The 27,609-nt window shown below is 53.4% G+C and overlaps 2 protein-coding genes across 2 annotated transcripts in view; one reads left to right on the plus strand and one right to left on the minus strand.

The window, feature by feature from the left end:
- Positions 1-5,332, plus strand: part of LOC142908967 (CXADR-like membrane protein) — a 28,838-nt gene extending 23,506 nt beyond the window's left edge. The window contains exons 4-6 of the mRNA XM_076059651.1: positions 3,415-3,615; positions 4,075-4,224; positions 5,322-5,332. Coding sequence (XP_075915766.1) covers positions 3,415-3,615; positions 4,075-4,224; positions 5,322-5,332 — 362 coding nt within the window. The remainder of the gene's footprint in view (positions 1-3,414; positions 3,616-4,074; positions 4,225-5,321) is intronic.
- Positions 5,333-15,700: 10,368 nt separating this feature from the next.
- Positions 15,701-24,471, minus strand: LOC142908928 (lysophosphatidic acid receptor 1-A-like). The gene is made up of 3 exons (XM_076059598.1): positions 24,353-24,471; positions 17,102-17,874; positions 15,701-16,147 (listed from the first exon to the last, which is right to left on the minus strand). Exons 2-3 carry the CDS (start codon positions 17,835-17,837, stop codon positions 15,816-15,818), a joined length of 1,068 nt encoding a protein of 355 aa, XP_075915713.1. The 5' UTR covers positions 17,838-17,874; positions 24,353-24,471; the 3' UTR covers positions 15,701-15,815.
- Positions 24,472-27,609: the final 3,138 nt, after the last annotated feature.

The raw sequence follows: 27,609 nt of genomic DNA on the forward strand, positions 1-27,609 counted from the left end.
GATCTGGGCAGGGTTTCCATCGGTGAGCTCCTCCGGCAGGCAAGGCTGCGATGGCTGGGTCATGTAGCCCGCATGCCCAGCCACCGCATGCCGAAACAGCTTTTGTTTGGCCGGATTGAGGGGGCTAAGCGGCCGCGGCACGGGCTAGAGAAGAGATGGAGTGATGTGGTACAGGAGGACGTGGAGCTGAGTGGACTTGCCAATGACTGGTACCAGCGGTGTCAAGATCGGCCTCTGTGGAGGAGGCTCGTGAAGGATGGTACTGGGCAGTTGGAGGCAGTCGCCCTCCAACAACAACGGAGGACGGAGGGGCGACGCTCAGAACAACGAGCGGAGCGCCGGGTGGCTAAAGCACAGCAGGTTGGCACAGTAGGGGGCACAGGTGGTGCATCAGCCAGTCATCTCAGTCAGTCGACCCGTGGCACCTGGGTCTGTCCCGTGACCTCCTGCCAGCGGGCGTTCGACACTTCACGTGGCCTCAGGGTGCACATAGCCTGGCACAAGCGTCATGGTGACGTCACCGCCACTTAGTGGCGAATGGCTGTTGTTGTATGTATGTATGCCTGGTTATTTTGTACCATCGGACACTCCACCCCCACAACTCCCAAACGGTGATGGGGCAGTTGTGGAGAGAGTGGAGAGTTTCCCATACCTGGGCAGTGTGCTTATGACTGGCTCCGGTTTAACAGCAGAGGTTTCACTCCGAATCAGTCGAGCGGCAATATATTTTCATCGGTTGCATAACGCTGTGTGGAAGCTACCTGGTTTGTCGCTCCGCACTAAGCTTCAGGTCTTCTCGGCCACGGTCATTCCCTCCCTTCTCTACGCTTGCGAAACGTGGACCCCCCTAATGGAACATCTTCGCCGGTTAGAAACATTTAGGCTGGCCTGCCTACGATCCATCCTGGGTTTAACCAGACTGGATTGTGTGAGGAGCTCACAAATCCTTGAAAGATCTGGGCAGGGTCCCATCGGTGAGCTCCTCCGGCAGGCAAGGCTGTGATGGCTGGGTCATGTAGCCCGCATGCCCAGCCACCGCATGCCGAAACAGCTTTTGTTTGGCCGGATCGAGGGGGCTAAGCGGGCGCGGCACGGGCTAGAGAAGAGATGGAGTGATGTGGTACAGGAGGACGTGGAGCTGAGTGGACTTGCCGATGACTGGTACCAGCGGTGTCAAGATCGGCCTCTGTGGAGGAGGCTCGTGAAGGATGCTACTGGGCAGTTGGAGACAGTCGCCCTCCAACAACAACGGAGGGCGGAGGAGCGACGCTCAGAACAACGAGCGGAGCGCCGGGTGGCTAAAGCACAGCAGGTTGGCACAGTAGGGGGCACAGGTGGTGCATCAGCCAGTCATCTCAGTCGACCCGTGGCACCTGGGTCTGCCCCGTGACCTCCTGCCAGCGGGCGTTCGACACTTCACGTGGCCTCAGGGTGCACATAGCCTGGCACAAGCGTCGTGGTGACGTCACCGCCACTTAGTGGCGAATGGCGGTTGTTGTTGTATGTATGTATGCCTGGTTATTTTGTACCATCGGACACTCCACCCCCACAACTCCCAAACGGTGATGGGGCAGTTGTGGAGAGAGTGGAGAGTTTCCCATACCTGGGCAGTGTGCTTATGACTGGCTCCGGTTTAACAGCAGAGGTTTCACTCCGAATCAGTCGAGCGGCAATATATTTTCATCGGTTGCGTAACGCTGTGTGGAAGCTACCTGGTTTGTCGCTCCGCACTAAGCTTCAGGTCTTCTTGGCCACGGTCATTCCCTCCCTTCTCTACGCTTGCGAAACGTGGACCCCCCTAATGGAACATCTTCGCCGGTTAGAAACATTTAGGCTGGCCTGCCTACGATCCATCCTGGGTTTAACCAGACTGGATTGTGTGAGGAGCTCACAAATCCTTGAAAGATCTGGGCAGGGTCCCATCGGTGAGCTCCTCCGGCAGGCAAGGCTGCGATGGCTGGGTCATGTAGCCCGCATGCCCAGCCACCGCATGCCAAAACAGCTTTTGTTTGGCCGGATCGAGGGGGCTAAGCGGGCGCGGCACGGGCTAGAGAAGAGATGGAGTGATGTGGTACAGGAGGACGTGGAGCTGAGTGGACTTGCCGATGACTGGTACCAGCGGTGTCCAGATCGGCCTCTGTGGAGGAGGCTCGTGAAGGATGCTACTGGGCAGTTGGAGACAGTCGCCCTCCAACAACAACGGAGGGCGGAGGAGCGACGCTCAGATCAACGAGCGGAGCGCCGGGTGGCTAAAGCACAGCAGGTTGGCACAGTAGGGGGCACAGGTGGTGCATCAGCCAGTCATCTCAGTCAGTCGACCCGTGGCACCTGGGTCTGCCCCGTGACCTCCTGCCAGCGGGCGTTCAACACTTCACGTGGCCTCAGGGTGCACATAGCCTGGCACAAGCGTCGTGGTGACGTCACCGTCACTTAGTGGTGAATGGCGGTTGTTGTTGTTGTCCCCTCTCATGCCTCTTCATCTTGCACCGCGACAATCCACGTGGGTCTGTCTCCCAGCCCCCCCACCAGGTTCCGAGAGCTGCTGATGCCTGAGGCTTTTTTGGGCATACTGAAGAAGCTTCGGTGTTGATATACGAGGCCTGGAGCCAAATCAAGAAAGTTGTTTTTAATTCTTAATGTTCAACGTTAATGCCTGGTGACTGGAATCACCGTAAACAAATAATTTATTTAGTTTATTTAGTTCACTGTTCATGTATGAAGCTCGTACACCCAAAGGGCAGTGACGTTGATATTTATAATTAGGTTTTAATATTTTGGGGCTATTGTAGAGTGAGACTTTAGGAATCGCAGGTCAGTGTAGATGCGGCGATATGCCGGGAAGGGGATCTTTAATCCATCGGTGACCATGTGGGACTATAACCTACTGGTTGCATCACTTGCGGGTGACCAATCGCCCCAACCGTGTGACCCAACGCCATGCGGCGGGTGACCTACGGCTGCCCCACATGTTGCCCATCGCCCCCCTCAACGTTCCCATGGTCGTGTGGGTGACCCATCGTCCCCGCCCCCCCCACCGTGTGATCGCGTGTGCCCTGGCGCGGTGGTGTAGTAGTCAGCGCTACGCTGCGCTACGAACCTGGCGACCCAGGGTTCGATTCCCACTCACTGCCAACGCCCAGTGACGATTATCTGAACCGGTCCCGGTCCTCCCCGAGGTCGACTCGGCCTGACATGAGCACCTGGTGTAGCGCTGTGTAGTCAACATCGCCACCGGGGAGACAAAGGTGGTCGGGCGTGGTTGCTGGCCCACCCACCCCTTCGCGTACCGTTACCGGCCTTCACAGGTGCTGCTCGCTACCAGCACTTGCCCCCCCTCCTCCCGCAGTCTGTCATGGCTACACGGTGGGGGGAGGGGGGTCTTTGTCTTTGCCCTGCCCCGGCTGCCGTGACCAGATCTGTCGGCGGGGAAGGCGCCGCTCTCGTGCCCGCCGGGCTGCTCCGTCTGCTCGGCCGCCAATGGTTGCCTGCAGTGCGCCCCGCGCCTCTTCCTGCACCTGCAGCGCCTGGGCATGCGGCAGCTGGGCCGGTGCCTCCTCGCCTGCCCCGCCGGCCACTACGGCAAGGGCGGCGGCGTCATCGGACCCCGCTGCTTGCGTGAGCTGCGCCCCCTCCCCAACGCCCTCCTCGAGATGCGCGTCCCCATTGCATGCAGTGTGCCACAATTGACCTGGGATTTCACTGAACTCGCACGTCCCTCGCTGCACCGCCAATGTCCGGCACCGATCTCCACGAGCTTCGTGTATGCGGCAGCCCTGCCGACGCTAACCCAACCGCTCGTCTCTGGTGGCCCGTGCTGACCCAAAGCCCCTCGCCAGACTGTGAGCTCCTGACCTTCAGCCGACACGACCTTGCGGTCCCCCGCTTGCACTCACTTGAACTGAACTTCACCCACTAGCTCCTCGGTGCCCGCCGGCTGTTGTTCGCCGACTTAGACGAGCGCCCCGTACTCGTCGGGCTGCCGTGCAGGCCTTGATGGGTGCTCGCCGACACACCCGCTCGCCGTGCCGACCTTTACCGGGCGCTCGCTAGCACTCGGCCCGCTGTCCCCCGCAGGCTGCCAGGTCCCGCACTGCGACAGCTGCTCCGGACGATCGTCGTGCGAGCGCTGCTCGCGGGGGCACTTCCAGCACCGTGGCCGCTGCGTGACCGGCTGTCCCAGCGGACACGAGGGGAACAGCCTCACGCAGGGCTGTCTCCCCGCAGGTACGCTGGGCGGGTGGGGGGGAGGTGGGGACTATGGACATCGCGGGGTCATTGTGACCAGAGGGACGCGCAACCGCTGCTGATCGTCATGGCTGGCTAAGTACGCGATCTAACCCAAACACACCTTTATTGTGAATGATATTCGTCGCGAAAGCCGAAGTGTTTAAACAAAAATAAAGTTCAACTCGCGTACATGCAACCGTACGGAATGACGAGAGAGAGGGAGAGAGAGGACATGGGGGACGCAATGGATGTGGACCCGCCTGCCGACTCGTACGGATCACGACACGGGGACCCAACCACTGCAGTTACAAACCGAGCCATTGGGATATGGTTAGTCGGGGTGGTGGTGGGGGGGGGAGGTTTGAACACACAGCCACAGCCAGGTCTGCCCACCGCTATACGGGAGACACGCCGGGGGGTGAAGGGAGTTGGGGACAACCGCAAATGTCCGAGTTCACCCTTCGCGGAATATCGTGGATAATAAAACAAAGACTCCTGTCTGTTTGACCACGTTAACAACAGCATAAACATCGCCACCACCAGGGCAATGGTTCACCACGTAGCCACATTATAGGCCGTTGGGTACAAGTGCGGTTCAGCCAAGATCTATGAATGCCGGTGAGGCGTTATGGTGGGTGCAATGCCCGGCCAGTGACCTTTGGCTCGCCAGCTCCGATGTCCGCATCCCGTGCCAGGTTGTAATTTTAAGGCCGAGTTGACCCAAAGGAGGCCCGGAACTGTGAGATATCACTACCCAGAGAAGTTGGCCGTGACCTAGAGGTCAAAGTTGGTAGGGCATTGAGGTGGGGGACCAATACAGCACCCCTCCCTATTGCTATTACGAAAGATAAAGACAAAGATCCCCCGTGTAGCCTTAGCAGACTTGGGGCAAGTGCTGTTAGCGAGCACCTTTTTTGAAGGCCAGAACGCGGTGGGTGGTCAGCGCCCCATCCCAGGGGGCAATGTTCCACACTGCACCAGGTACTCATTTGAGGCCGAGTCGACCTAGGAGAGGCCCTGGACGGGTTCAGATAATCGTCAGTGGTTTTGGCCGTGAACGGGCATCGTAATCTGGCCGCTGGTTCCTGGCGCAGCATCGTGCTAACCGCTCCACCACCGCCACCGGTGGTGGCGTCGTCAACTGCAACAAACGCCTCGAGTCTTCACGGCTACAGCTGCTTCGTGGAGTTTGCTCTTGTTGCCTGCGTTGCCGTCATCCTTGCCGTGTCCCCACACGTGGGCCGGCAGCGTCCGTAAATAAAATCGTAAAGGGGCAAGGGTCGGTTTCCGCCGTGTGGAAAAAAAAGGTTGACGTTCGGCTCAAAGCATTAAGATTCTCTTGGAACAAAGTTTTTTCCATAAGCAATCCCTGGGCTGGTTTCTAACTTGACCAGAGTCTCATGCAGCAGTGTATGGCCTGTCTTTAAAAACAGAACTTACACTGGTCCAAAGTTTGTCGCCTAAACTGCAAACTCTACTGGAAAATGTTGGTCCAGAATGCACATAGACTGTGGGAGTGGAATGCTGTTGTAATTTCATGTTGAGAGACTCTTGCTTGTTCATGATTTCATTACTGAACGGAGCACTTGGGTGGGGGGCACTGGTGGGGCCACTGGTGGGGCACAAGGAGGGGGGGCATGAGGGGGACATGAGTAACCCTGAAATGATACACGCTATATTTACATTCAGTAGCTGTGGAGGTGGTCTCTGTGCGTGGTCGAAATTGTTTTTGAGTGTACCGTATAGGATTGCTGCCTTGGTGTTGGTGAAATTCGCAATTGTTTGTTGTGCTGATGATGAACTTGGTTGTTGTTATAATCGTGGTCATGCCACTGCTGACGCTGATGCTGATGGATGCTTCTGAGGTTAATGGGAATGATGCCGGTGGTGGTGGTCGTCTTGGTGGTTTGGTGAGGATGATAATTCTGCTGCTGCTGCTGCTGGCGAGACTGATGTTTGAACCCCCAGGGGACTGCGAGGTGTCCACGTGGGGGCCATGGTCCACGTGTGAAAGGGGGGGGGAGGATGTGCAGCTTCATGTGGGGGGCCCAGGAGAGGAGGCGCAGTGTGAAGAAGAGTGCCCCCACTGCCCCCCATGGGCAGCGCTGCCCGCCACTCCGGCAGGCTCGGCGCTGCCGCGTGCAGCCCCGGTTTGCCCCGGGGATGGTGAGGATCTTTGATCTATCATCATCGTCATCCTTGTCATCGTAATCGATGACGCTGCCCGCATTGGATGCAATTGTAATCGTTGATACGATCGGTAGATTCCCATCGTTGTCACCATCGTTGCGTTTCCATTCATCACAGCTGATATTACGTGACCGGTGCATTAACACATGTGTCCTCAACGGCGCTTCGTGAACAATAATCGTCAATGCAATTATACATTGCGACAGCATGCTGTATTGGGTTGTGTATCGTTCTGCTTGCGAAATTGCAATTATATTTAGCGTTTATCACGAAAACGTTGGCCAACATTGATACATTTTTTTACGTGTAATCCGAGTGCAACGTTACCGCATCGGTTCCATCAATAACTTTCACACATCCACATTAATATCAACCACACCGTGCACTCTCATCATTCGGGGTTGTCATTAGAGATGTCCGAATTCAACCACGCCTCGACATGCGCTTCGCCGCGTGTTTAAGTTGCAAGCTGATGAAGTTCAACCAGGCGAGCGCTCGGGACACCGGGCGAGGTGACCTACGGCCCCGAAACGAAGACGGTGAAAACCAAGCAGAGAAATTATGTAAAAATAGCAAACGGAAACTAAAATAAGGCCTACGAGCCATAGAAAGTATTGCTCGAACATAAATCGACGTTAAATCGAAGCTAAATATTTAAATCCCCTGCAGCTCTGAACAGATTCAGCACCGAGACTAACCCCCTGATACAAGTTACAAAATTACGTCTTGTAAAAACGAACATAAATCGACGTTAAATCGAAGATAAATATTAATATTCCCTGCAGCTCCGACAAATTCAGCACTGAGACGAACCCCCTGATACAAGTTACAAAATTACGTCTTGTAAAAACGAACAAATTGACATTAAATCGAAGCTAAATATTAAATCCCCTGCAGCTCTGAACAGATTCAGCACCGAGATTAACCCCCTGATACAAGTTACAAAATTTCGTCTTGTAAAAACGAACAAATCGACGTTAAATCGAAGCTAAATATTAATATCCCCTGCAGCTCTGAACAGATTCAGCACTGAGACTAACCCCCTGATACAAGTTACAAAATAACGTCTCGTAAAAACAAATATAGGCTCCACCCATAGCGCTCTCACGCGAACAAACAGATTCTGTTGAGGATTTGCATCGCGCCCCTTTCAAGGGCATGTGCCATGAGTATCGGTGTGTAAACCAACACGTGCACAAAGACGCGTCAGTGATGTCAATACGTCAAATGCCGTCGTGCCGTGTGCACGTTGCAGAGCTGGGTCTGCTGAGGCAGAACGTTTGGAGCAGAAGAGGAGGCGACCGTTTCACGGTGACGAGGACATTCGAGGTCGAGCCCTGACATCAACCCGCGACTGTGCGTCACCAACAGCCACAACAACAACCACCACCACCTGCACCACCACCTGCACCACCGCAATGACCAGCAACGCCAAACTGACGAGCGGCAGCAGTATACCTACAACAACAACAACCGCCACCACCTGCACCACCACCACAATGACCAGCAACGCCAAACTGACGAGCGGCAGCAGTATATCAACAACAACAACCACCATTCGCCGCTAAGTGGCAGTGATGTCACGACGACGCTTGTGCCAGGCTGGGCTGTACAGTGAGGGAAAAAAAGTATTTGATCCCCTGCTGATTTTGTACGTTTGCCCACTGACAAAGAAATGATCAGTCTATCATTTTAATGGTAGGTTTATTTGAACAGTGAGAGACAGAATAACAACAAAATCCAGAAAAACGCATGTCAAAAATGATATAAATTGATTTGCATTTTAATAAGGGAAATAAGTATTTGACCCCTCTGCAAACATGACTTAGTACTTGGTGACAAAACCCTTGTTGGCAATCGCAGAGGTCAGACGTTTCTTGTAGTTGGCCACCAGGTTTGCACACATCTCAGGAGGGATTTTGTCCCACTCCTTTTTGCAGATATTCTCCATGTCATTAAGGTTTTGAGGCTGATGTTTGGCAACTCGAACCTTCAGCTCCCTCCATAGATTTTCTATGGGATTAAGGTCTGGAGACTGGCTAGGCCACTCCCGGACCTTAATGTGTTTTCTTGGGGACTATGGTCCCAGCTGCCTTGAGATCATTGATAAGATCCTCCCGTGTAGTTCTGGGCTGATTCCTCACTGTTCTCATGGATCATTGCAACTCCACGAGGTGAGATCTTACATGGAGCCCCAGGCCGAGGGCGATTGACATTTATGTTGTGTTTCTTCCATTTGCGACTAATCGCACCAACTGTTGTCACCTTCTCACCAAGCTGCTTGGCAATGGTCTTGTAGCCCATTCCAGCCTTGTGTAGGTCTACAATCTTGTCCCTGACATCCTTGGAGAGCGCTTTGGTCTTGGCCATGGTGGAGAGTTTGGAATCTGATTGATTGCTTCTGTGGACAGGTGTCTTTTATACAGGTAACAAGCTGAGATTCGGAGCACTCCCTTTAAGAGTGTGCTCCTAATCTCGTTACTGGTAACATTCATGGTGTGAGACGTATTCCCTAAGGATTTTTAAGACGGGGAGATATTTATATGGGGAGCTGGGGGGGGGGGGGGGGGCAATCGTGACGCTAGCACGTTGATGTTAGAGGTTTGATATATATTTGTGTGTACACTTATTTGTTAATGGTTTCATAATAATTAAATTGTTATTGGCAATTTACAGTGTTAATATTGTTAAACTCACCTTTTGCCCATCCAAGGACAGGTGTATTGCAGTAAATCTGAAACATTCAAGCGAAAGGCAGATCGCGGCGTCTTATTAATTGCATCAATTCGTGTGCAATTTGTGAGGCCGCGGTGACACAGACCTGTTTCACGTCAAGGTTATAATCCCTTGTTTATCGTGACGACCTTTTTACTTTGATGTCTCAACAACAGTGTTACGCAGATCGCGTGACGTGATGAGGGTTCTGCCTTTGTAGTGAGGGTTGTAAGTTGACGCTGAGGAGGGATGAGGCGTCTCCCCCCCCACCCCCCATGTGGAGTGACTTCACCTGCTCGTGACTTTACCTATCCACGTGACTTTAATGAGAGACCCAACAAAGTCGTCGATGCCACCGTCGTCACCAAAGTTTTAAATCGACATTTATCGTCGGTATGTTTGGCTGCCACAATTGAGGCCTATATGCTTATTGGTTGCTTACAGTTCGGGATGAACTTTCATCTTAAGGCCTCGATCTGCTCGGCAATGTATCGTCACATTCCCGAACACAGCACGAGGTTGAGTTTCCTTACTGCGCCAACTAATCGCTCGGATGTGGACAAAGCAGTCGCAGGTGGTGACTATGACGAAGTAGCGTGATTTTTGAGAGCAATTCAATTTCAAGATTGATCTCCGGTATGTGTGTGTGTGTGTGGGACCCGAGTTTATGTTTGAGTCTCTAAGGCAGGGGTGGGGAACGTTCGGCCCGTGGGCCGTATGAGGCCCGCAAAATCATTTGGGTCTGGCCCTGCCAAGGCAACCCCGGTCGGGACTCGAAATTAAATAAATCTAGGAGCAAACCTGGAAAAGCAGTTGCGAGTAGCAGCAACATCAATACCAACTAACATCATCACACGCCTCACCAAAGAGAAGCAGTTCCAGCCATAGCATTAGGGGCGAGTTAATAAAATGTTTGACCAAATATAACGGGCAAATTTGTAAGTGGATGATTTTGTATGGCCCGCGAATGATGTTATATAAATATCCAAATGGCCCTTGGCAGAAAAAAGGTTCCCCACCCCTGCTCTAAGGCTTCCAGTGATTTATTTTCAACCGACATTGCTTCAAGGAAGGCAAGAGGGCAGCTTTACAAGAGGCACTTAGCATAACAAGCTGCAACCATAACCTGCTATACCAGCTGGGTTGTGGCGAGTGTTGTCATGGTGTCATTGTGCATGGTACGATACCAGTTCTCGCTATTAGGTACGACGATTGTCGCGATATATGAACGTTCCGTCACGGGAGACTATCAGAAACCACAGACTCGGTATTCATATCCGTTATTAACCTATTAATGTTCGGTTTTGCACGACTGCTACAGACGTCAAAAAAACTTTACCATCAAAATATACGAAATGTATAAACACTTGAACACGTGGTAGTAGTAGGAAGCTTTTGCGACCAATTTTATCCATGAGGGGGTTTTTTGGGGGGGTTAGATCACTTAAATATGTCGTTAAACCCGCCACCACCCGACAGCCAATGAGGAAGGTTTGTCACGTGAACAAGACGTGCCAATTCGTTACGAGTGCAGCACGACACCGGTTCTGTGTTGGGGAGCCAAATCTGGCTGTCGCCTGACGATGCCGGCTGTAATTACTGGTGAAACAGCGTCCTCAAATAGTAAATGTTATGGATTTACCCTCAAACACACCGGTGTGCTGTACTATTAAAGAATTGGCCACGTTCTAATTACCCTCAAACACACCGGTGTGCTTTACTAGTAAAGAATTGGCCACGTTCTAATTACCCTCAAACACACTGGTGTGCTGTACTAGTAAAGAATTGGCCACGTTCTAATCACACTCAAACACACCGGTGTGCTGTACTAGTAAAGAATTGGCCACGTTCTATTTACCCTCAAACACACCGGTGTGCTGTACTAGTGTTGAGGTGCAACTGACGACATGGTTCTTTAGTAGGAGCTGATGTCAAGGTTTATTAAGTGCTACTGCCGGTAACTTATTAAAGGCTTATGCCCAACAGGTAACAACCCTAACATCTCCCCAGGGGAAAGGGTACTGGGATGTCCCTAGCTCCACCCAGGCTATACGTGATCTCCCCCCCCAGCACCGACCGAGAGATCACCCAACTCGGTCAGCCGGGTGAAGTATCACACTCGCCTGGTGCTGATTCCCCCTACCCTGGATCCCGACTCCCCAACTCTCTCTGTTCCTGGCCCTTCGCGACGACCCCCTCTACGTCACGCGTTCCCCCTTATATATCCCCCGTAACTTCTGACGTCATCCCTTTTCACCCCCCCCCCCCCCCGTGAAAAAAACCCAGCCGAACCGTCTGCAACAATTATGCGAGAGGAGTCCATTTGGCGGGAAGCCACCCTTACCAGAAACCCCAAGGACGCATGCGTATAGAGACAACCCCGGCTGCTAGCAGAACACAACACTAGGGCAGCACGGGATCAGAAAAGTCTGGACAGTCACCACCCGGCAACGTAAGTGGCGACAAGGCAGGGGATCGAAGTAGACGACTCCGCGGGCCGTCAGTGTATGCGCACGCCCCATGAGCGCGTGCCCGCCGCCGGCGGCCTGCTCCCCGTGTGGTGTCGGCCGCCTGAGGCGACGGTGCGCCGGCCAAAGCCGAGCCCGCCGGCACGTGGCTGAGCTAAGGTGTCACCGGCGGCACCACTGGCAGGGGCTCCGCTGGCGCCTCTAACGGCAGCCCACTGCTCCCTGTGGCGTCGGTGTCCGGACCGGGCGGTGGCCTGGAGGGAGGCAGGGTCGCCGCCGGGACACCCCCCGGACGGCCCGCTGTTGGCGGCGTCACTGTCGGTGGCTCTGCGGGCATACACAAGGGCAGGGCATCGCTCGCATTTCCATGACCCCTGCGGCCCGGCTCGTCGGACGCAGCAATCGCCGACCGCTCCAAAAATGGGGATGAATCAGGGAGCCCCGGCGGCACCACCCGCTTGAGCTGCGACGGGTGCACGGTCCAGTGACGACGGCCCCACCGGATGCGGACACATTGCGGACAGCGGACCTCCACGACCTCGACAGGGCCCTGCCATGGGCGATGTAATTTAGGAGACGTACCCACCGGCACTTGGGGGCAGTGCAGCCACGCCAACTGGCCCTTTTCCCACGGGCGGCCGACAGCCTGGTGTTTGGGCAGACGCTCGGAGGCCGCCTATCGGCTGGCCGAATTATCTAACGCCGCCAACCGCGCCTCGCGCAGCCGATCGAGCGCAATCCTCATCTGGATGGGAACAGGCGAACCCTTTTTGGCAGGCCCGAGGTCCAGTTGGATGTGCATCAGGGGTTCGGGTTCTCTTCCATACATGAGGTAAAATGGTGAGAACCCCGTCGAGGCATGAGGAGCTAACCTGTACGTGGCCAGCACCCCCAGGATGAACAGGTCCCAGTCCAATTTGGACGTGCTCACATGATGACACAGCATGGACGTGAGCGTGCGGTTTAATCGCTCTACCATCCCGTCGGACTGGGGGTGGTAGGGCGAGGTGTGGACCTTCTTCGTCCCAAGGAGGTCACAGACCTTCTTGAGCAAACGGGAAGAAAAATTCCGCCCCTGATCCGCCAAGAGCTGTTCTGGCGCCCCTTTGTCAAGGACGTACCCCTGAACAACGCCTCAGTGATGGACGAGGCCGATTGGTCCACCAGAGGCCACGCCATAGGCCAACGTGTGAGATACTCCACGCCCACCAAGAGGTACCTATGGCCCCGATGGGATGCAGGGAATGGCCCCAGAATGTCGAGTGCCACGAGCTCATTGACACGAGAAACCCGGATGGACTGCAGCGGCGCCCGATCCTGACCAACAGGGGCCTTCCTCCGCGCACAGTCGTGGCAACCTTTCAAAATCAGAGCCACATCATCCTCCACACCCGGCCAATAGTAATTCCGTTTAAGGGTCAACAAGGTCGTATGGTAGCCGAAGTGCATAAGTTTTTCATGAATAACCCGGGTCAATTTTCCTCGTAAGCCAATGGGCACCACCACACAATAGCATTCCAACTGGGCATCCCAACACATGAGGAGGCCGTCATGTACTACGATCACCGGGGCCGCCGACGGAACCGAGCTACGGGCCTTTGACCCAACCCGGCGTCGCAGCCTCAGCAGAGAGGAATCCTCCATCTGCAACTTGGACCATACCTCCCGGGGGAGTCCCAGGCCAAAATCAACAGGCAATGCAATGCCACACCCGGAGGGGGTGCCGCTTCGGGCCGATGCGACCAACTGGGCCGCAGTGTTCACTGGGGCCTTACAGCGGCTGGAACCCAGGGCACAAGCGCACCCGCTGTCCGGGGGCAGCCTGGAAAGGCCGTCCGCATTCCCATGCCGAGTCCCCTTCCTGTGGATGACATCGAAGGGGTACTCCTGGAGCGCCTCGAGCCAGCGGGACAGCTGACCCGAGGGCTGGTCAATTCACAGGGAATACTGCAGGGCTGCATGGTCAGTCCGGACGGTGAACCGGCGACCATACAAATACGGCCGGTACAGCTGGACAAAAAAAACAAAAGCCAGCAGCTCCCTCCTGGTGACGCAGTACCGCTGCTCAGTGGGAGACAATAGGCCACCACCTGTTCCACCCCATCGATCACCTGGGCCAAGACGGCTCCAATGCCCGTGTCACTGGCGTCGGTGTCGAGAAGGGTTTAGAGAAATCGGGATACCCCAAGGGCGGCGCATCCGCCAGGGCCGTGCGAAGCGCCACAAAGGCGTTTTCCTCCTCCATCCCCCAGCGAAATTTTGTACCTTTGGCCGAGAGGGCGTGCAGTGGCTTCGCAATAGTCGCAAAATCGCGAACGAAACCGACGATAGTATGATGCGAAGCCGGTTCCGGCGTCGCGCCAACAATGGCGGCCGGTTCCTGCATCGCAGCGACAATGGCGGCTGGATCCGGCGGCGCATAAAAAATGGCGCCCGATTGCCGCGGCACACCCGGCAGCGCGTTGGCGGGAATTATGGTTTTGGCAGGATTCGCGATGTCGGCGATCCCGCGGTTTTGGCAAAAATCACCGCCCGCCGAGTGTACGCGGTCCCCCACCTCTGCCAAAGCGACGGCGAGCTGCGCCATCGTGAGCTGCAGCGTCTCCAGCCTGGCCGCGATGGCGCACCACTCGTCCGACGGCGGCGCGGCAGCTCCCCCGACCGCCGCCTCTTCTGGCCCCGACTGGACCATCTCCACGGGGAACATCACCGGGCCCCCGGTCTCCGGGATCATCGCCAGCTCGCCGACGTCCTTGTCGCCCTGGTGCACCCTAGGCGTAGTCTTTCGTTTCGCGCCGGATCTAGGCATTGCGGCGCGGAACGAAACCACTTCTGGCACCAGTTGTTGAGGTGCAATTGACGACACGGACACGGTTCTTTAGTAGTGGCTGATACCAAGTTTTATTAAGGGCTACTGCCAGTAACTTATTAAAGGCTTACGCCCAACAGGTGACAACCCTAATTTCTCCCCAGGGGAAAGGGTACCGGGAGGCCCCTAGCTCCACCCAGGCTATACGTGATCTCCCCCCCCCCAGCACCAACCGAGGGATCACCCAACTCGGTCGGCCGGGTGAAGTAGCACACTCGCCTGGCGCTGATTCCCCCTAACCTGGATCCCAACTCCACAACTCTCTCCGTTCCTGGCCCTTCGCGACAACCCCCTCTACATCACGGGTTCCCCCTTATATATCCCCCGTAACTTCTGACATCATCCCTTTTCACCCCCCTGAGTGACATGACGTCCTCCACTACTCCTCTACACTAGGAAAGAATTGGCAACGTCTATTTACCCTCAAACAAATCGGTGTGCTGTACTAGTAAAGAATTGGCCACGTCTATTTACTCTCAAACACATCGGTGTGCTGTACTAATAAAGAATTGGCCACGTTCTATTTACCCTCAAACGCACCGGTGTGCTGTACTAGTAAGGAATTGGCCACGTTCTATTTACCCTCAAACATACCGGTGTGCTGTACTAGTAAGGAATTGGCCACGTTCTATTTACATGACACCATACCAATTGGTTGGCGGGTTTAACGACACTTATATTGAAGTGATCTCACCCAGAAAATAAAACCGTATGGATATATAACTGTCTTGGTACGAAGCGTACCAAATGCCACTAGGTTTGTATTTAAATTCTAGTATGCATTATCTCCACAAGGGTGCACACACACATACATTGTACCCAGGTTCAATGAAATCTTATCGCAAAGAGAAACATACTCTTTGGTTCTTTTTGTAAAGTCACGTAGGTAATACAATAAAATAAATCACGACGTTTCGATTGCAACACAAGCAATCATCATCATCAGGTAGGAAAACCATGCATCGTTAGCCCAATTAGTTATTAGACGACAAACTGATTCATATTCTTAGTTTTTTCGGTAAAGTCACGTTGAAGAGAAACAACAAAATAACAAAATATATATAAAACAATAAAAAATTCTCACGACGTTTCGACCATAACTCAAACGGTCATCATCAGGTGTGTCGGTTTGCATAAATTATTTTTTAAAACGGCACATTTATTTATTTATAAAAAATAATTTATGCAAACCGACACACCTGATGATGACCGTTTGAGTTATGGTCGAAACGTCGTGAGAATTTTTTATTGTTTTATATATATTTTGTTATTTTGTTGTTTCTCTTCAACGTGACTTTACCGAAAAAACTAAGAATATGAATTACTGCAGTCACGAAAGCTTTAAATCAAAATTTAAACTGATTCATCTTCATCGCACTTGTGGTGGTCACGTGACTGATAGGCGTGACCAGGTTGTGATTCGCCGTGGACGTTGATTTATTGGAGACGTTATCGGAGCCATTGGTGATGATGGCTTCTGCCTTTTGGCAGTACAGGATTCGCTGCAAAGTGGCGACAATCTCTTTGTCCCGAATCGAGTAGATGATGGGGTTCATGGCGGAGTTGAGCTCCGCTATGAGCAAGAAGTACTTATCAAAGGCCAGGACATTGCAGTCCGAGCAGAACGAATCCAGCAGCAGAATCACCAGGCCTGGCGTCCAGCACACGATGAAGGCTCCTGAGAGGCGACGGCACGAGACACACGAGTCAGGCATTTTGATAGCAACGTGTGGAACAAGATCAGCGTTGTTCCCTGAAACCCGTGGAAGGTCAAGGCACAACCCTGCAATGGCTTGCTCCATGACTGCTGCAAGGAGGGCCCCTCCACTAGAGGAGAACTGTGGAGAGGCCCTTTAGAGGCTTCTTTTCCCACCTGCTTTTCCACCGTTGGCCAGACAAGGAACCACACTTTACCTCGCTACACCCAGACCTGCCGATCGACAAACTGTGGCTAGACCCCTACGTACTGCCGGGTGGACAGAGGCGGTGGGGGGGGGAGATAAAAAAAAAACTTTGCCCCGTTGTTTCAACCGCTGTGCTAGAATAGTCGTCGTACGAATGATAATTCACAGGCCTTCGTCAATCCTCTGCGTACTTCAACCTAGCCGGTGCAGTTTGGTGAAACGACTGGGGAGGTGCCGCACCTGGTGCCGATAACGACTCGCCACCGTTAGCCGTGGTTCGAAATCGAACAGCAGTCGCTGGGTTCATAGCGCCAGTACGCTAACCACTGGGCCACTGTTTCCCCTAAAGCTGTTCGGCATGCGATATGAGCCATGAATGTTGCCCACAACCAAAATCACCCAGAGAACATTCACCAAATCCGATCAGAAGCTGAGCAGAGTGTTGAGCCAAGACGGTGCTTGGTTAGGCGACTGTCACGCACGTCAGATTGATGTAGCCTGCCCCGGAGGCTACATGGTGGCCAGTGCAACAATCTCCATTGTTGTGCTACACTTTCTATGCTCCCACGTCTATTTACCCCACCTTTACACAACCCACACTACAAAATGACTCCCTACACATGCACCGGATCGACACAAGGGGCTGTACACATGCACACACGCTCGAAGACGAATGTGAATCGTGTTGTCGAATATGAGCACCTGCTGCCCAGACCCACAACACTTACCCAACATGATGGTGACCGTTATGAGCAAGCTCATGGTGGCCTTTTTCCTCTGGGTGGACCTGGAGGTATTCTGCGGCACGGGTATCGTGTTCCTCCACACGTGCACGAAGATGTGACTGTAGAGTCCCACCATGATCAGGAATGTGGAGAGATTGGAGCCGGCCCAGAAGATGACGTAGCTGGTGCTGTACAGGGGCGCCATGGTGGAGCACGTGCTGATGTTGCAGATGCAGTTCCAGCCCATGCTGGGAATGGCACCGGTGATGATGGACACGAGCCAGATGATCGCAATGACGACCGCGACGCGCCGCTCGCTCATCCGCGAATGCATCTGCATCCGGAACACCGTGATGTGCCGCTCTATGGCTATGGCCAGGAGGCTGGCAACGGAGGCCGTGAGGCTCGTGTTGATCAGCCCCTGGCGTAGCATCCAGGTCGGCAGCGACAGCTTGTGAGTGTTGGGTCCCGTGTTGAACATCAGGTAGACGTACGCCGCTCCCGCAAAGAAATCCGCCACGGCCAGGTTGGCCATGAGGAAGTAGATGGGGTGGTGGCGTTTCTTGTTGATGTATACGGCGAGCATGACGAGGACGTTGGCCAGCATGATGAAGAGGCACATGGTGATGCCGAGCACCATGACCAGCACGCTGGTGACAGACCACTCGTCGTACAGTGGCCTTTTGATGTTGTTGTAGAAGAAGGTGATCGTCTCATTGTGGTGGCAGCTGCCGTCCATCTCGTTCTCGCGTTTTGTTTCCCACGCCGACACCCACCTGCAAAGCGAAGATTCATTAAAGTTAAGAGAAACGTTACACTCTTGTCCCGAACCAAATGTTTTTAAATGGACCGATTTATATTAAAAAAAGGCGAATTGAGTATTGTTTTTTGCCGTGTAGTCAAGTTACAAGGTAATTTATGAGGCGGCTATATTGTGCTGTGATAGACGACTGTTGCCTGAAACATCGCCTGTTAGATGTTTTGTCCGTTTTTAAGGTCCACGGTGTTATTGTGACCCACTACAGCCTATACAGTATACAGTGTTTACACTACAGTATACACTACAGAATAATAGTATATATACATACTGTGTACACTACAGTATACACTACAGCCTATATATATACACGTGTACCAAGGCCGTGTGAGTCTGTGGGTCTCTGTGTGAGTGTGTTGGTCTATGTGTGAGTCTGTGGGGCTCTGTGAGTCTTTGTGTGAACCTGTGGATCCTTGTGTGAGTCGGTGGGTCTCTGTGTGAGTCTGTGGGTCTCTGTGTGAATGTGTGGGTCTCTTTGTGTGTGGGTCTCTGTACGAGTCTGTAGGTCTCTGTGTGAGTGTGTGATGTTTTTGTGTGAGTCTCTCTGTGTGAGTCTCTGTGTGAGTCTGTGGGTCTCTGTGTGAGTCTGTGGGTCTCTGTGTGAGTCTGTGGGTTCGTGTAAGTCTCTGTGTGAGTGTGCGGGTCTCTGTGTGAGTCTTTGTGTGAGTCTGTGGATCCATGTGTGCGTCTGTGGGTCTCTGTGTGAGTCTGTGGGTCTCTGTGTGAATGTGTGGGACTCTGTGTGTGTGGGTCTCTGTACGAGTGTGTTGGTCTCTGTGTGAGTGTGTGGTGTTTTTGTGTGAGTCTCCGGGTCTCTGTGTGAGTCTCTGTGTGAGTCTGTGGGTCTCTGTGTGAGTCTGTGGGTACTCTGTGTGAGTCTGTGGATCTCTATGTGAGTCTGTGGGTCTCTGTGTGAGTTTGTGGGTTCGTGTGAGTCTCTGTGTGAGTGTGCAAGTCTCTGTGTGAGTCTGTGGGTCTCTGTGTGAGCCTGTGGGTCTCTGTGTGAGTCTTTGGGTCTCTGTGTGAGTCTGTGGGTTCGTGTAAGTCTCTATGTGAGTGTGCGGGTCTCTGTTTGAGTCTGTGGATCCATGTGTGAGTCTGTGGGTATCTGTGTGAGTCTGTGGGTATCTGTGTGAATGTGTGGGTCTCTCTGTGTGTGGGTCTCTGTACGAGTCTGTAGGTCTCTGTGTGAGTGCGTGGTGTTTTTGTGTGAGTCTCCGGGTCTCTGTGTGAGTCTTTGGGTGTCTGTGTGAGTCTGTGGGTCTCTGTGTGAGTCTGTAGGTTTCTGTGTGAGTCTGTGGGTCTCTGTGTGAGGCTGTGGGTCTCTGTGTGAGTCTGTGGGTGTCTGTGTGAGTCTTTGGGTTATTGTGAGTCTGTGGGTCTCTGTGTGAGTCTGCGGGTCTCTGTGAGTCTGTGGGTCTCTGTGTGAGTCTGTAGATCCATGTATGAGTCTGTGGGTGTCTGTGTGAGTATGTGGGTCTATGTGTGAGTCTGTGGGTCTCTGTGTGAGTATCTGTGTGAGTCTGTGAATCCATGTTTGAGTCTGTGGGTGTCTGTGTGAGTCTGTGAATCCATGTTTGAGTCTGTGGGTGTCTGTATGAGTCTGTGTGAGTGTGGGTCTCTGTGTGAGTCTGTGGGTCTTTGTGTGAGTCTGTGGGTCTCTGTGTGAGGCTGTGGGTCTCTGTGTGAGTCTGTGGGTCTCTGTGTGAGTCTGCGGGTTCTTGTGAGTCTGTGGGTCTCTGTGTGAGTCTGTGGGTTCGTGTGAGTCTCTGTGAGTGTGTGGGTCTCTGTGTGAGTCTGTGGGTCTCTGTGTGAGTCTGTGGGTTCGTGTGAGTCTCTATGTGAGTGTGTGGTTCTCTGTGTGCGTCTGTGGGTCTCTGTGTGAGTCTGTAGATTCATGTTTGAGGCTGTGGGTCTCTGTGGAAGTCTGTGGGTCTCTGTGTGAGTCGGTGGGTCTCTGTGTGAGTGTGTGGGTCTATTTGTGAGTCTGTGGGTCTCTGTGAGAGTCTCTGTGTGAGTCTGTGGATCCATGTGTGAGTCAGTGGGTGTCTGTGTGAGTCTGTGGGTCTCTGTGTGAGTCTCCGGGTCTCTGTGTGAGTCTGTGGGTCTCTGTATGAGTCTGTGGGTTCGTGTGAGTCTCCGGGTCTCTGTGTGAGTCTGTGGGTCTCTGTGCGTCTCTGTGTGAGTCTGTGGGTCTATGTGTGAGTCTATGGGTCTCTGTGTGAGTGAGTCTGTGGGTCTTTGTGTGAGTCCATGGGTCTCTGTGTGAGTATGTGGGTCTCTGTGTGAGTCTCCGGGCCTCTGTGTGAGTCTGTGGGTCTCTGTGCGTCTCTGTGTGAGTCTGTGGGTCTATGTGTGAGTCTGTGGGTCTCTGTGTGAGTGAGTCTGTGGGTCTCTGTGTGAGTCCATGGGTCTCTGTGTGAGTGTGTGGGCCTCTGTGTGAGTCTCCGGGTCTCTGTGTGAGTCTCTGTGCGTCTCTGTGTGAGTCCGTGGGTCTTTGTGTGAGTGTGTGAGTGCATACTCTTTGGTTCTATTGGGTAAAGTCACGTAGGTGAAAATAAAATAACAAAAAATCACGACGTTTCGGCCACAACACAAGCAGCCTTCATCAGGTGAAGGGACGAGACTGTCTGGAGGACAGCGCTGGAGTGAGAGAAGCCACACTTAGATCACGACCTTTAAGCTGTGTGAGAAGAAAAACACAAAGCGCCTTGACAAAGGAATTAGCATATAATTTAGCATTGAAATGGCTCATTGAAATAGCTAAGTTAAAGTATACACATCGGCAGAGGTACCCCTTGACAAAGGAATTAGCATAGAATTTAGCATTGAAATAACTGAGTGATTAGCTTGTAACTGGTCACAGAAATAGCTATGTTAAAGTCAGAGCATATACATTCACCGAGGCACCTAGTACTCATCAAACAGGAGAATTTAGCGAAACACAACCACGCTCAGACAGCGGACCTTTAAACTGTGTGCGAGCAAACAAGGTGTTCTGACGAAGAAATTAGCATAAAAATTAGCATTTGATTGGCGGATTTTAGGAAAGAGGTGGTGTACGTGCCGGTGGACTTGCCGTTTGGCGCGGGGGGGGGGGGGAGTTTACCTATTGATGGTATACAAGCACGCACACACACACGTGGGTCGGTAGTGGGGGTGGGTAGGTGGGTCGGTGGTGGGGTTGGGTAGGTGGGTGGGTGGTGGGGGTGGGTGGGGGGGCCACTCCGCCTACCGCGTACTTCATAGACGCCGCGCACTCACACACGCTGACCAACCCACCCACCCCCACCCACCACCACGACCACCTAACCACAACCAACCCACCTACCCACCACCTACCCATCTACCCACCCCCACCACCCACCCACCTACCCACCCCCACCACCTACCCACCCACCCTCACCACCGACCCACTACACAGCACCCACCCACCTACCCCCACCACCGACGCACCCTCACCACCTACCCACCCACCCCCACCACCCACCCACTACACAGCACCCACCCACCTACCCACCCCCACCACCGACGCACCCCCACCACCTACCCACCCACCCCCACAACCGACCCACCTACCCACCCCCACCACCCACCCACCTACCCACCCCACTACCGACCCACCTACCCACCCCCCACCACCTAACCACCCACCTAACCCACCCACACCACCTACCCACCCCCACCACCGACCCACCACCGACCCACCCCCACCACCGACCCACCTACCCACCCACCTACCCACCTACCTACCCACCCACCTACCCACCTACCACCCCCACCACCCACCCACCTACCCACCCATCTACCCACCCCCACCACCTACCCACCCCACCACCTACTCACCCCCACCACCCACCCACCTACCCACCTACCCACCCCCACCACACACCCACCACCTACCCACCCCACCACCCACCCACCTACCCACCCCCACCACCTACCCACCCACCTACCCACCCCCACCACCCACCCACCTACCCACCCCCACCACCTACCCACCCCCACCACCTACCCACCCCCACCAGGCTGACCCCCCCATAGTCTTCGCTGTTACAAACTGCTTCACCACGCTGTCGCTAAACAACGCGCACTGCTACTTAAGAGGCTGTACAAAGCTACAACACCGTGCTGCTTTGTACACCACGCAGCCCCGAAACACCGCGCACTCAGAGAGGCTGACCACCCGAGTCCTCGCGATGCAGAGTCTCACGATCTGTATGTAGACTGCAGGAGGAGGAATCCGAGGAGCTATGAAGCTCTTTTCCACACACGTCCAGTAGGGGGGTCACAGGGGTCAGTAAGCGACTACAAACTTCAGCAAACTGATAACCGTGCTCTTACCAAAAGGCTCCACAAACGCCGCGCACTCGCTAATCGCACTCGCCCGATTAATTATTTTTTATTGCCCAGAGCATCATCCTCTGCATAGACGAAGCACACCTCTCACCCCTCCCCCAAACGCTCCCGAAGCAACACGAAAATTCCCACTTGCCGCTATCAGCTCTGGAATTCCCTCCCGTCCCCTCTTCTCCTCATCCCCACAAGTTCTTGATGACAACGACCTCGGCTCAATTCAAGACACATCGAACCCTAACTACATTCTAACTACATTTTGACATTTGCCGTTAGTTGCTGACCGCTCGTTTGACTTTTGTGCCTATGCTCAGCAACTGTTTAACAACAAAGTACCCGAAACTAACTCCTACGTATACACACACGTGTACACACACGCGTGTACACACACGTATACACACACACGCGTGTACACACACACGCGTGTACACACACACGTGTGTACACACACACGTGTACACACACGCACGCATGTACACACACACACGTGTACACACACGCGTGTACACACACGTGTACACACACAGGTGTACACACACGTGTAAACATACACGTGCGTGTACACACACACACGCGTGTACACACACACGTGTACACGCACACACGTAGACACACACACATAGACACACAACAACCGCCATTCGCCACTAAGTGGCGGTGACGTCACCACGACGCTTGTGCCAGGCCATGTGCACCTTGAGGCTGCAGTCACGGGAAGTGGGAAGGACGTCTTGGACGAGTGTGATCCTTCTACAGATGTCTCTGCATTTTTCGAAGCGATTTTTTTCTTCGGATATCTCGGGATTTTGTTTGACTCTCCAGATTTCTCAGGAGTTTCGCAGACTGTATCCAAGACATTTCAGATATAGTCTCTAGATTTACCAATATATTTTTTTACAAAGCTCTCCGATTTTCTGCAGATTTCTCTTTGCCGTACTATCTCCAGATTTCTCGATTAACAAACAAAAAAATATTCTCAAGAATTGCCAGTTACTTTTGCATCCAGATTTCACAGATTTTCGAAAGTTAATCCACAGCTGAAAAAAAACATGTAGCAGGAACGCTTAGTAAACGTCACAACGTTTATGCTCTCGTGGGGGCTGACGCCCCGCTCCCCGTGAGAGGGCGGGATGCCCCCCCCCCCAGCTGCTAAGCCCTTGTGTCAACACGGCGACCGCCCTCGAGTGGTTATTTATTAACTCGCTGGCAGCTGCAGAAACTCCGCAGCTGTACGGATACTCATTAGTTTGCGCTCTCGGGATAACCACCCAGTTTCAGTTTCATTTATTTGGTGTATAGCCCTGTGAGCCATTCGGCTCTTGAATCGGGTGCAACCGCAACAAACAAAAACGCGAACAAGAAAACATCTTAAAGTGACTTTGTGACTTTGTGGAAACAGAAAATCCAGGAAAAAATCCTGAAAAAGCACCGTACACCAACGCTGTGTGCAAAAATCCCATCAGTCTAACTCCGTACTACAACAAACATGGCCAAACCAAACCCACTAATTTATATCACCCACACACGGCAGTGTGCCAATCGCTGTTCCACCACTCTTCACACACACATGCACAACGCGTCGACCATCAATCTTGTACCAAGGTTTTATTCCCGGCGTGAATAGTGAACCCCTGTTTATGCCCCCCCCCCCCCCAGCGAACACTCCACGGATCTCGCCTAGCCTCTTATTTCCCACCCTTCGCGATGTGCGACTGTTCTCAGGCTAGGGCTAACGGCTAACAGAGGGCTGAATTGAAGCAATTGGCAGGACCCCGGGGGTCTCATCACTGCCCCGGGGTGGGAAAAAACGCGTAGCGACACGAGTCTTGCCTTACCGACAGCAAAACTAGTGGTCAATCGATTGGCCTCGTTGAGAGCTACTCGGGGAACTAAGTTTCGTAAAAAGTTGAAAAATTACATAAACACGTTAAATTCACTGCGGGCGCGGGCTCGCCTTGGCATAGAAGCTGAGGATCGATGGCTGACCGGAGGGCGGACTGAAAAATAATAATTATTGACCTGATTTTTTCGGGACCCCGGGGTCACGCCAAATGAAATTGACCAACTGAACGATCACTCACCTCGCACGGTGGAAGTTGGGGAGGACGCTGGGCAGCGAAGACTCTGCCTGGGCAATGGTTCGCAGCTGCACTCAACGGGCGTCAGGCGGACGCTGAGGGCGGCTGGGATTCAGCGCGGCTCCAGGTGAACTCTGAATTCAATTTGCTCTCTCCCTCCCCTCTTATCTTCTCAAAGCCTGTTAATCCCCGGGTGACATGATGTCATCTTGCACGTCCAATCGAGTTCTTTTTACGTGTCCCACCCATCACTACCTCTTCCTACCAACCCCCCAGTTGCTAAACCTCGATCCTCCACTCTGCTCACAGACATACACACATTCTTTGTGCTTTCAAGACAAAATACCAAGATCCCCCGTGTAGCCTGCAACAGACTGCCGGGGCAAGTGCTGTTAGAGAGCACCTATGAAGGTCAGTACGGCACACGAGCCGGTTGGGTGGCCAACACCACGCCCGGCCGCCTTTGTCTCCCCAGTGGTGATGTTTACGACACACCGCACCAGGTACTCATTTGAGGCTGAGTCTATCTAAGGGAGGACCCAGGATCGGTGCAGATAATTCGTCACTGATGTTGGCGGAATCGAACTCCGGTTGCCTGGGATCGTGGCTAAGTGCGCTAACCACTGCGCCATCACTCCCCCACATGTAAATAGACAGAGGTCCCCCGTGTAACATGTAACAGACTTTTGATTTAAAGCTTTCGTGACTGCAGTAATTCATATTCTTAGTTTTTTCGGTAAAGTCACGTTGAAGAGAAACAACAAAATAATAAAATATATATAAAACAATAAAAAATTCTCACGACGTTTCGACCATAACTCAAACGGTCATCTTCAGGTGTGTTGTGTGTTGGTTTGCATATTGTTTTATATATATTTTATAATTTTGTTGTTTCTCTTCAACGTGACTTTACCGAAAAAACTAAGAATATGTAACAGACTGTAGGGGCAAATGCTGTTAGCGAGTAGCAGCAGCAATGTCTATGAAGGAGACAAAGATCCCCCGTGTAGCCTGTAACATACTGTAGAGGCAAGTGCTGTTAGTGAGAAGCACCTATGAAGGTCGGAACAGCACACGAGGAGGGGGGGGGGGTAGGTGGACAGCCTTTGTTTCACACGCACACACACACCACCACTCTGTAACGTTTGCCGGTTTGAACATTTGGCTCCGCTTTTAATGCTCCTATTATTCTTCACAGAGTCTTTGAAGAAGAGCACACGCGTGTGTGGGTGTCTGTGCGTGTATCTGTGTGTGTGTCTGTGTGTGTGGGTGTCTGTGTGTGCCCTGTGTGTGTGTGTGCGTGTGTGTCTGTGTGTGGGGAGCGATAGTGTAGCGGTTAGCGCGCTGCGCTATGAACCTGGCGACCCGGGTTCAATTCCCGCTCACGGCCAACACCAGTGACGATTATCTGAACCGGTCCTGGGCCTCCCCTAGGTCGACTCAGCCTCAAATGAGTACCTGGTGTGGTGTGTAAACATCGCCACTAGGGAGACAAAGACGGTCGGGCGTGGTGCTGGCCACCCACCCCCTCGTGTACCGTTCCGGCCTTCATAGGTGCTCGCTAACAGCACTTGCCCCTACAGTCTGTTACAGGCTATATGGGGGATCTTTGTCTTTGTCTGTGTGTGTGTGTGGGGGGCCTTAGAAGAGCCACACCCTGTTGTTTGGCAGTCTGCTGCCCTGAGTAGAGAACTGTCCACCCCTCATGGTGGCAGGAGCCAGAACCGGTCCACCGGACCTCCTGAATGCAACAGAGATCCAGGCGGTACCGGTTCAGCTCCCGACAGAGGAATGGCAGCTCTTCTCCGCAGTGAGTGTTCGAACATTCCACGTGGCCATCCGTAGTGGCTTTTCCTTGTTTCTGGAGGAGCCCCGAGGATAGAGATTCAATCTCCTGGCTCCGCCAATTGGGGTTTGGCCAGGAGATGTCATAGACGCCTGTCCCCCCAGGGCCTCCGGCACAAGCTTATTAGTTACATATTTCAGTTTAACTCGTGGTTTAGTGGTAATTAATTGAAGGTGGAGGGGTTACCAGCCCCTCGCACCCGTCCAGAGCCCCCATTTAGCCACTGTGCTGGACACAGACGCCTTGAGGGGAGGAGCCAATCGGAATTGGCCCTCCCCCCACAGCACTGTCCACGACAGAGTTGCCCGTCCGGCACCGCGAGGAGATAGGGGGCGTGGGAGCGTGGCGGTGAGGTGTGGGAAGCTGTAAGCCCAAGGCTACTTTGGGCTCGCCTTCCCATCAACCGGAGGTGAGGAGTGGTGGTCGTGGTTATTTATGCCCCCACCAAAGACGAACATCCGTGGAGGGATGCAGGCAAAGCCGATGAGTCAGATGCCTTCTATGACCTCCTGTCACAGGTGCTGGCTAAAGCGGCACCTCGGGATAGTGTCATTATGTTGGGTGACTTCAATGCCCGAGTTGGCCATGATGCTGGCACCTGGGCTGGAGTGATTGGAGGGCATGGGCCAGATAAGCTCAATAACAATGGTAGGAGGCTGCTAGATTTTTGTGCAGCCCATGGGCTTGTAATTACCAACACGCTGTTCCGGCATCGGGGGCGTGGGAGCGTGGCGGTGAGGTGTGGGAAGCTGTAAGCCCAAGGCTACTTTGGGCTCGCCTTCCCATCAACCGGAGGTGAGGAGTGGTGGTCGTGGTTATTTATGCCCCCACCGAAGACGAACATCCGTGGAGGGATGCAGGCAAAGCCGATGAGTCAGATGCCTTCTATGACCTCCTGTCACAGGTGCTGGCTAAAGCGGCACCTCGGGATAGTGTCATTATGTTGGGTGACTTCAATGCCCGAGTTGGCCATGATGCTGGCACCTGGGCTGGAGTGATTGGAGGGCATGGGCCAGATAAGCTCAATAACAATGGTAGGAGGCTGCTAGATTTTTGTGCAGCCCATGGGCTTGTAATTACCAACACGCTGTTCCGGCATCGGCGCATCCACACAATGTCATGGATGCATGCCGGGTCCAAGCAAGAACATCTGCTGGACTACATAGTGATGGACCAGCGGATGCGAGCCCATGTCCTTGACACCAGGACCGACCGTGGAGCTGATCTGCCCTCTGACCATCGACTAGTCATCTGTCAGATGCGCCTACCATTCTTCCACTCCGGTGGTGGGTGTACACCCAGGACCCCATTCCAACCTAAAGTGGTATGGTCTCAGTTATCTGATGAAAGTTGCAAGCGAGAATTTCATCATCGCGTGTGGCTGGGATTGGCATTGTCCCCGAGTCTTCCTGAT

This window comes from Petromyzon marinus, unplaced genomic scaffold (genome assembly GCF_048934315.1).
Source record: "Petromyzon marinus isolate PM22_M1 ecotype Great Lakes invasive population unplaced genomic scaffold, UKy_Petmar_22M1.pri1.0 PM_G_Scaffold_11, whole genome shotgun sequence".
In the NCBI taxonomy this organism is placed as follows: domain Eukaryota; kingdom Metazoa; phylum Chordata; class Hyperoartia; order Petromyzontiformes; family Petromyzontidae; genus Petromyzon; species Petromyzon marinus.

What these genes read in the sequence shown, in the direction of transcription:
- LOC142908928 (XM_076059598.1), bottom strand. Translation starts at nt 17,837, where the DNA reads ATGGACGGCAGCTGCCACCACAATGAGACGATCACCTTCTTCTACAAC. An exon ending in AACGGTCACCATCATGTTGG is followed by an intron (nt 16,148 to 17,101) that starts GTAAGTGTTGTG and finishes GTCGCCTCTCAG; the next exon opens with GAGCCTTCATCGTGTGCTGG.